This window comes from Amblyomma mixtum, chromosome 3 (assembly GCF_055824585.1).
Source record: "Amblyomma mixtum isolate Tamu chromosome 3, ASM5582458v1, whole genome shotgun sequence".
NCBI lineage: Eukaryota > Metazoa > Arthropoda > Arachnida > Ixodida > Ixodidae > Amblyomma > Amblyomma mixtum.
In genome coordinates this window covers 302,233,678-302,243,557 of record NC_143014.1, presented here as the reverse complement: position 1 = coordinate 302,243,557, position 9,880 = coordinate 302,233,678, and the positions used below count along the sequence as shown (strand labels likewise).

Genomic DNA, 9,880 nt, shown 5'->3' with positions numbered 1-9,880 from the left:
ACGCAACATCACACTGCACGATCCCCTGTTCCCCCCCCCCTTTTTTTTAGGTTCCATGGTACTCTTATTGCATGCCACCCGCTCAATACCATCCCAGATAGCACTGGGTTTGACAGAGCAAATGAAGGCACCAACAAGCTGTCCACAATGTGCTCTCCTGTTTTTGGAACCAAGAGGTTAATATACCAATGCAAAGCACCGATGAAGCTTGCACGAATTTCACATGCCATCTTCAAATGCTCACTTCTGTTTACAAACATAGCCTTGAATGACACTGTCAGAGGTGCACAATGCACCCTGGCTGCACACTGTCTTCCCAGGGTTTAACTGGGGACTGCGGTGCAGCGTGCTACAAGCTGGTGGAGGTGGTGAGGATGAGTCATAATGCCAGGACCTTTGTCTTGCAACTGAATTAGTATGTCAGTTTAACAAAATTAGTGTGCTGGTAGCTTTGTCTTTGGAATGCTGCTGTTTACCAATTCTTTTCAGGGCACCTGTGCTGACCTGGGGTGTAAGCGCTGACCATGGGCTGCAGTGCAGGCTGCATGGGAGTGGGCTGCAAAACAGCGTCTCCAGACGACTGCTGTGAAAAGCTCCGTGGCTTCACCACTGGCTTGGGGGAGCCCTCCCTCACAGCAGGCTGTGGCAAGGGCACTGCCACGGGAACCTGCTGAACTGACGGCAGCCGCTCATCCTGGAACCATGGCAAGGGTAGATTTACTGTTAGCCACAGTGGCCCTGCACAGCTGTCCACATTTCGAATGAAAACCTCTCAGGATACAACTCAAATGAAAGTGCTTATTTTTACCACTTTTGGTAAGGCGAACCTCAGACTGCATGCTTTGCACAAAACTTGTGCACACGGGATGATGCAGTCTCTGAGAATTGCGCTTCAAGTTACAGCCAGTTATTACATGGTCGCTTTAACCAAGACACTTATGGCCCTCTCCACTTGCCCATCCCTGGCCACACAGTGCGTTGCTACCTGGGTTAGTGGCGCTCTTAGGCGGAGGGGTAGTGGCAAGAGGGAGAATACAACTACGACAGCGGAAGTTGCCAATGAACTTGCAAATGAAGACATACCACATGAGCACTTACAGTAAAACCTCGATAATTCGAACTCGGTTAATTCTAAACCTGGATAATTTGAAGAATTTCTACGATAGCGTAATTTCTAATGCAAATTTTGCCAAATAATTCGAAGTGGCAGTCTGCACCAGCCCCGTTAATTCGAAGATCTGGGGTGGTACACGGCAATCCCCGATCCCAGTTTCGTTACAAACCGGTGAAGTGGCCGACCCTTGGAGCCACGAAGCGGCACAGCAGAGAGAAGCTGATGCTTGATATGCGAAGCGCCCCAGCCCCAACACTCAGCGAACTTGGCAGAGCGCCAAGACGCCACATGGCAGTGGCTACATGGAATGCATGGGTGTGTCCTTTTTGCTTTTTTTTGCCAGTCCAGATATAATGATAACCGGTTATAACGAATAGATTTTCCAGTTTTCTCAATATCGTTCTAAGTGCATTGCACTGTATATGGTAATGATTTTTGCTGTGCTTGGTTAAATCCTGCCTAATTCATACATTTTTCTCGGTCCCAGTGACTTCGAATGAATGAGGTTTTACTCTCTGTATGTAGCATTAACTCATTTACTGTTACCTAAATAGTGCTTTAATCAACTCTTCAATGAAACTTATATTCACAACATCGTGATCTGTTCAGCGGAAGCAGTACAATTACAACCTCACGCAACAAGACACTCCAAGCTGGCAGCAGATTTTTACTTTTAACATTTCAGTCCTGCAACAAAACTCGGAGAACAGTTCTGAACATGCAGAAGGATGCACAGCTGCACACTGAGCCTCAAGGCAGCTGCATGCTGGCAAACAAAGCAGCGATGCAAATGTTGTGGTCAGCAGCAGCATGTCTTGCACACCTTTCCTGTTGGTAGCAAGTGTCACAATGGCACAGACCCAGAGTTTGCTCAGCACTTACAAGAATGATGAATGAACTGCAGGAGATGTCAAGGTCTCTTACTCAGTGTCAGTGGCACCCACCATTATACACACACACAAAAAAAGAAGTTAGCTATAAAGTGAAACTGCACTGCACAGCTGCGTCGAACAGTCTGGCTCGCACTTTTCCGCAACAGGTCTGTTACCTCGACTTCCGAGTCACTGCTAGGCTGCGCAGGCACAGCTCCGGGCATGGGCAGCATCTGGGCGCCTATCTTTGCCATGCGGGAGAGCAGTCGTGCCTTGTCCGCCCCTGAAGCCGGAGATGGTGCAGTGGCCGGCTGCTGCTGCTGTGGGGGGGGGGGGGCAGTCTGGGGGTGCAGAAGGCGCTCGTGAACGGGCTGGTTCGTCTGCACTGCTGCTTGGAGGAGAGAAAGGAAGGAAGCCTGTAAATGAACTGTCCTCCACTCCAGTCCGCACTGGCACAGAAATAATCAAACAAAAACCCATTTCCAGGTCCTGGCTCAATAGCAAAGCCTCCCATGACTCCTTACTGTCCCCTAAAGTGGTGGATAAGCTTCACCTTTAAAAGTAGAACGTTATGACATTATCGGGTCCCGTTCACATCGCCTCATGCTCATAATTACTCATGTATTGATCAGTACAGGTTTCTAAGACACTCACGAAGTCAAAGAACATAGCAATCACCAGTTCCACCTTTATTTAGGTAGAACCAACGAGACTTCACGGCCTATGGGTAGCGTGCCCGCCTTGCAATATGAACGTCCCGGGTTCAATTCCCACCCAAACCCAAGTTAACCAAATTTTCTTTTAATTGTATTAATTCTCCGCTTCCATCGCGATTTTACTCTCACGGCCAATGACGTTGATGTCGATGACACCAGCTCTCCTGTGACTCACGACCCTTAACACTCTTGCATTAAAAAAAAAGAAGCACCAATCGAGTGGTTGTTCATGTCATTTCAGGTGTTGCAGAAGACTGACATAGTGAATCAAAATGAACAGAGAAGAGAAGCACTCTTTTAATGAATATTGCATCAGTGCTATTCTTTTTTTCCACTTAATTCAAATTAAACACCCAACTCTTGATGCCACTGGATGGGTGAGGCTTTAGACTTTTCTCAAAAAACGCATTAAACGGGCTTTCTATCAAATTTCAATGCTAAGCAATGATGAAAGCCACAGAAGCAATCTTTTAACTCAGATTTTTCAATGAACACTGTCCAGTCCCAGAACATGGCTGTTTAAATACAAACGGTTAATGGTTTATGTGGTTTAAGAGGGGATGAGGGGATCAAAGGCAAATTTTGTATTTTTCGACTTAGAGTGAAGAAATGTGGCAGACTGGCTTAAAACAGCATCAAACAATCAGATATAAAGTTTCACAATGACAGCCTTAGTAGTTTCCCTTTTATCATTGTTTGTATGTTGTCCCCATGTTGCTTGCTTGTGGAAAGCCTAGTAAGACAAAAAAACAAGTTACAGGTATGTAAATGCTTTTAATATTTACTAAGAAGTGTGGTGTAAATCAAGACTCTCTTAATTTTTTTTTTAACTTCTGTGCTCTTTTTTATAAGGGACACAATATCCACCTTCTTTTATGTTTAGAATGTATCATGCTCTAATTACCATGTAATAAAAATATGCGAGCCTAAATGGTAAATCTGAGACTGTCTTGACGCGGACCACATTTCAGTGATCACAACAAAACAAATTGGGTAAAAATCCATGCACTCATTGCTGTGCTATGCTTTCCACAAACAAGGTATTAAAGGTGCACTGAAGAGGAATCTGAACTCGTCTTTTTGCCGCGGGAACTCGATCTACACGTTCTGAGCATTCTTAGAAACTTCGATTTATTGCTCTGTGTGGCTGATGTTCCTAATTAAATCGAATTAACGTCCAGCTCCCGCCTTTTTTTTTTTTTAATTCTTTCTCGTACGGTGGGCGGAGTCGACCAACGCGTAAAGTGCCTTGCAGCCAGCTCCGTGGAGGCTTTGCTTTCGTTTTATTTTGTTTTTTAGGTTTCCGTGAATAAATAGTTTCATTCGCAGATAATATAGTCGCAAAATAAGCCCGCAGAAATAAAAATGCGCGCGGACTATTTGCTTCTACGGACTACTACGTATTACTCCACCAATGGCAGAGCGGCAAGCCGCCACAGGACTGGGTGAAAGGCACTCCACGCGTTGATTGACTCCGCCCACCGTACGAGGGAGAATTAAAAAAAAAAAGGCGGGAGCTGGACGTTAATTCGATTTAATTAGGAACATCAGCCACACAGAGCAATAAATCGAAGTTTCTAAGAATGCTCAGAACGTGTAGATCGAGTTCCCGCGGGAAAAAGACGAGTTCAGATTCCTCTTCAGTGCACCTTTAAGCTCAAAACAAATTTTCGAGAAAACAAGCCTGAAAGTTCTAAGCTAGCACACACCGTCTATGTATGGATGCCAACAAATATGGAGTGCTTAAAGTTTATTTTTGGGTCAAATATTTCAGTAGAACATAGAAACAGCGTTGGAGATGCCAAAAAGTGTACTTTTCAAAAAATCTACTTTTTTTTATTTTTGCGATCTGATCCCCACATCCCCCCTTAACATGCCAAAGTGACTCAGGCTTTAAGGGACACCTTAGTGGAGGGCTCAGGATAATTTCAACCACCTGGGGTTCTTTAATGTGCACTGAAAACACACAGTACATGGGTCTTGAGCATTTTTGTCTCCATTGAAACGAAACTGCCATGGCTAGGATTGAACCTGCCTCTTTTGGGTCAGCAGCCGAGCACCATAAGCACCGAGCCACCTCAGCGGCTCCTGTAATGCAGTAATCGGGGATCTGAACTGTTAACACGTGCACAGCAACAAAACATTGCAGCTGCACGTATTCAGCCCATTCCTTTGGGTGCTATGACTCTAAATAGGCACACAGTGCTGAACTGAAATGAGGTGTGGCAGCCACACACTAAAACCAGCCGAAAGAAGGCAGAAGCACCAAAAGCCAGTTGAAGACATGAGATTGATGACCAGAGCAAACTGCCATGTAAACGGCACAGTATTGTGGCCTTAAAGGGACACTGAGGACAAACTGAAGTTGGCAGGTAACAACACATTACAGTATTCTAATGAAAAAGGTGGTACTTCCACTGAAAACAGACCTTTTGCAAGCTAGAAAATGTCAAAAAAAGAAAAAGTGTCGCTACCACCAGCCGTCTCTACAAGAAAACTGCGGTGTGTCAAGACAATTTCTAGAGCGCAGATCCCCGAGGCTGGGCTACAGTGGTGCATCAAGACGGCTTTTTGAGAGCAGATTCATGAGGCTAATAGTTATCAAGGAGTCCTTCTTGGTCTCCTTAACCTAAATCCAAATTTATAAGCAATAAATGAGACTTTTATTGCCGGACAGACAAAACATAGCCACAAACAGCCATAGTACCAATTTTTGCCAAGAAAAAAAAATTCTGACGGAGTCATCCTCAGTGCTCCGTCCCTTTAACAACGGGGGGAGAGCTGCATGCAGAAACTGAAGTATCATGGAAAACATTTCCCTTGTCTGCTACATAGCACAGTGGGCACATGCCATGGACCGGGCCACGTGGAGCATGCAGCCATCATCCAACAGTGAATTTAGCATGCCCCTCTACTGTGCCAGTCTTTCAACTGCCACTGGCACAGGCAAACCAAGACTTGCCCGTGCAGTGCTCCTTACACTGATTACCTTTAGGCATGTGCAAATATTTGATAATATCAAATATTTGGTCGAATGGTAAGGTATTCGATATTCGACTAGATTGTATGGTCTTCAAAATTTCAAAGCATTTGTCTCGAGCGAATAATGTTTTTCGAACTCTTGCTGCGTGTGGTTTCGGTAGAGCGTACCTCGTCTGGGACGGCACCGTGGTGTGCGAGCGAGCAAAGCCCCGACTCTGCACCGCATGCCTGAGCTCTCGCGGTGCTGATTTGCTGGTGCCGGTATGCCGTGGCCATTGCGGAAGTGCAGCGCCCAGATCTGCACCTGCCAGATGTCTGCGGCTGCACTACCCACGGTGCACCCGTGCCACAACCAGAGCAAAGCGCAAAGTGCTTCCGCGAGCCATCAGTAGTGTGCATGCGCTGATTGCTTCAGACAAGGCAGGCGTGCAAACAGCTAGCCAGCACCCGGCACATTCTTGTTTTCTCAGGGCAATCTACACATGCACAGTGGCTCACCGTGGCAGTAGATAGCACTACATCTGTCCAGTTGGAGGACGCACGACTCCCTTGACTTCCACGGAACGAGTCTGAGCTAACTGTAGCTGCTGCAGCCGCTCTTCTCCGCATGGAATTCGCTAAACAAGCGCGAAGCCGTGAGCACGAAGAGGAGCTAACACGAGACACATGGAGATGGGTGCCACTTTCCCACTTTATTTTTTTCAGAAGTCTTGCAGTGTGTCCATGGTAAAAGGCGTTTCACTTTGAGCTTGACGAAAATCAAGGCTGAAGGTAAGGAAAGAAGCTCTAATACATAACTAGGCTAAACAATTGACAAGTATAGAAAGATGGGTTACGCACAAAGGACGTTCACAAGAGAGACAAAACAGGACAAACGAGCGAGTGTGCTTGTCCCGTGCTACCTCTGTAGTGGATGTCCTTATGCTCAGCCCACCTTGGCTTACTCAACACGAACCAAATTGCCCAACAATGCATCCTGCTAAAAACGGACACTTTTAAGGTTTTTTGGAACCATGCTTTTCAGGCAATCTCTCCCAAGTTTCAAAGAAACGTTCCCTTGACAGTTCTCTTTATGCTTATTAATTCTCACACAAAAAAAAAATTTTGGCCTTCATGTCACATTCTTTGCTGATGTCAGCCATGTCTGAAAAAAATATTTCGATACTGATGCGAGGGAAGCAGTACAGGCCTCCATAGACAGGCTATGTGCTTTGTAAAACGATTCAAAATGTGAACACTTGTTCATATTGGCAAAACTGCACCTTTACACTTGAACAGAAAACGAAATTGCAATGGAAACAACTTTTAGACCATCCAAAAGCTTTACGAACTCAAAATAAATTTGTAAGCATTTCATTAGTTCAGTGCAATCAAATAACAATGCCTCTTGCAATTATTTCAGCACTTATGTGTCAAGGAGAGGTGTTTTTCTAATTGATCTCAGGGATAAGGGTGAGCGTCTTGCCTATCGCAGTGACTAAATTCATGACGCCAAGCATGATCACCCATGCATCTGTGATGTCAAAGCACACTATACAGAAAGAAGCAGAAAAGGGCAACCATGCATCACGAGAAGCTTGAACTAGGCTTGCTTACAGCAAACTAACAAAAGAAGATCAATAGCAAAAGTTACATCACCCCAAACGCCGTATTAAATGAAATAAAGGAAATCTAGAGGCTAGCATAATAAAGGAGCAAAGCCAGGCTATTTCCACTCGCCACCTTGCTTTGCAGACTTGCTTGTTTCACTCAACAGCTGCCATGTAGAACACAAATGCAAGGCTACCCGTAAATTACATTCCAAAAAGCATGCAGACTGACAACATTAATAAAGGCATTTTTTGTCCTTTTGATGCTTTGTTACTTGTACTCTCATTCAAACACCACCAGAAAAAGAATTGCACTATGTACAAACTAAAAAATATACCCATAGTCGGATACAACTCAAGAATGCAGCAGCGGATGCCCTTCAAAGGAGGTCCTCCAGTCAATGGCATCGACTGGTTCTCATGACATCACAGTTGATGCCCTCGTGTGAAAGTGCCTCAGTGAAATGGGATTAACCGCAGCGTCATGACAATCGGCCGACGCTATTGGCTGGAGGGCCTCGCTTGAAGGGTATACTAAGCCGCTGCATTCCTGGCTTGTAACTGACCATAGTTTGACCACAGAAACTGTGAGTGCTGTTATCTCTTACAGCTTACAACTCTGGTCATCACAATGCACCGTCACTCATAGTGAAGGAGAGCGTGCAGTAAGCTGCCGCACGTACTTGAAAATTACGTTACAAAACATTATCTTTGCAGACATCTGCACAACTGATATTGTAGAAAAACAGCCTTTTAACTTAGACTCACTTTTGCGATTTAAGATCACTTAAAAACTTCAATATTTGCCATCTGGCTAGTCTACTACAGTACAAGAAAATGTTATTACACTTGCCTTTTTGAGGCTCTGTTCACTAGTTAAGAGCCAAGCAGTGTATTCAACGACTGCTGAGCTGCCATGCACAAGGCTGTCGCCATCACCTTCCCCGGGAACCACCAAGTCCTGGCAGATGCAGTAGCTGAGTTCGGTAAGGCTACCACCAAGACTCAGGGCCTTTGCTACAACAGCCTGAAATGGGAGTGGAAGAAAAGTTAAGCCCACCAGCAATGCAGGAGAGGATTGGGCCTGCATGTTGTGACCACTTTCACAAAATGCACTTGGTTCGGCACTACGGGAACTTCCTCCTTGTTGTGTGCATGTCACACGCTTATTTTAACCAACAACAATCACCGTCACAGCTCCCAACAAGCAAAAAAATCTAAACCCTCAATCTGAGTCTCTTCAGAGGAGACAGTACGTCGACCGAAGGTAAAAACTATATATTTTCTTCACTAAAATAGACAGCGACATAATACACGACTAAACCGGAGCAGCAAGGACTTGTCTGAAAAGGATAAATGAAAACCTTCCAAATCTGTCAGGAAAGGTGCCAGATGCTCTGTCTTTCTATACTTAGTCTAAGAGTCTTCAAGAGTTGATAGGAGATGCAACCAACCTGCTTTAGAAAATTGATGACTCCCTCTTCACTGTCCAACTTCACAGACCAATTGCAACGCTTCTCATCGGCAAAGCTCAAGAAGTTGTTCCCCAGGAGCTGTTGCCACACATGGAGCAAGAAAAAAGCTGTGCCTATTAGTGCCAAGTAGCGAACGAAAAAAAATGCAACTTGGATAAAGACACCAAAATACATCAATTTATCAAAGGAACTCCTGTACAAACTGCACCAAAACATAACCTTTATCACTGGTGTAAAAATTATTTGAGCCCGAAGGACGGAAGCATAGCTACAACAGTGCAAACGACAACGAGCACAGAAGAACAGGCAAGGCTGGGTGAGTTGGTTAGTCCCGCTCAACTATACAGAGCATCCCGATGTCCTGCCCTTTCTTCTTTGTCCGCATGTTTTTGCACTGTCGTAACCACGTGAAATGTGACTGGCATGTCTGAAACTGAAGCTGAATTTCAGTTGCCCGACCAAAGAACATCCACATACAAAACTACTCACTTTTTTTTTTAAACTGTGCTTAACCTAACTTCAATGCACCAAAGCAATAAAACCAGAACAAACCAAAAGCGTTCATGTTCCTTATGTTCTAAGCCTCATTTGCATGCATTTTGCACAAGACAATGACACTGAGGGATGATAATTCTTCAGTGGTTTCCAATATGTCACAATATGCAAGTGTCACCCGTTATGCTCTATATATAGGGCTCTTCATTTTCGGGTAAAATATGGTTTCACCCGATTCTTGCACCCCAAGCATATTTCTTAAAGATCAGGTTAAACCCAATTTCTACCCGATAATCGCCTTCTAGAGAAGGAAGACGCCCAGCAAAAATTAGCACGTATCCAGTGCTGAAGAGGAGCGTTTTCAGTTGACTGATGATTTAACCCTCTTCTAACACTTTTTATTCATGACGTGGCTTAATTCCAGGATAATATCAACAAATGTGTTTTAGGAGCGAGAAAGACATGGATACTGATTAGATGTTTTATTGATGTTGCTGTTTCAACACTGCGATAGCGACATCTTGCTCAAAGGCTCCTCTGCTTTTAAAAATAGTCACTGTGATGCTGAATGAATGTTTTCCCAGTGCACAAAAGCAGGCAGGTCTTGCACAGACATGGAAGTGCTATGCAAGAGATG

At 44.7% G+C, this 9,880-nt stretch overlaps 1 protein-coding gene across 1 annotated transcript; it reads right to left on the bottom strand.

Annotated features, from left to right (window-relative positions):
* Positions 1-240: 240 nt before the first annotated feature.
* On the bottom strand, positions 241-5,960 carry LOC149355417 (uncharacterized). Its single transcript, XM_089576109.1, has 4 exons — positions 5,853-5,960; positions 2,163-2,306; positions 505-694; positions 241-356 (listed from the first exon to the last, which is right to left on the bottom strand). The coding sequence occupies exons 1-4, from the start codon at positions 5,958-5,960 to the stop codon at positions 241-243; spliced, it is 558 nt and encodes a 185-aa protein (XP_089432235.1).
* Between the last annotated feature and the right edge of the window lie 3,920 nt (positions 5,961-9,880).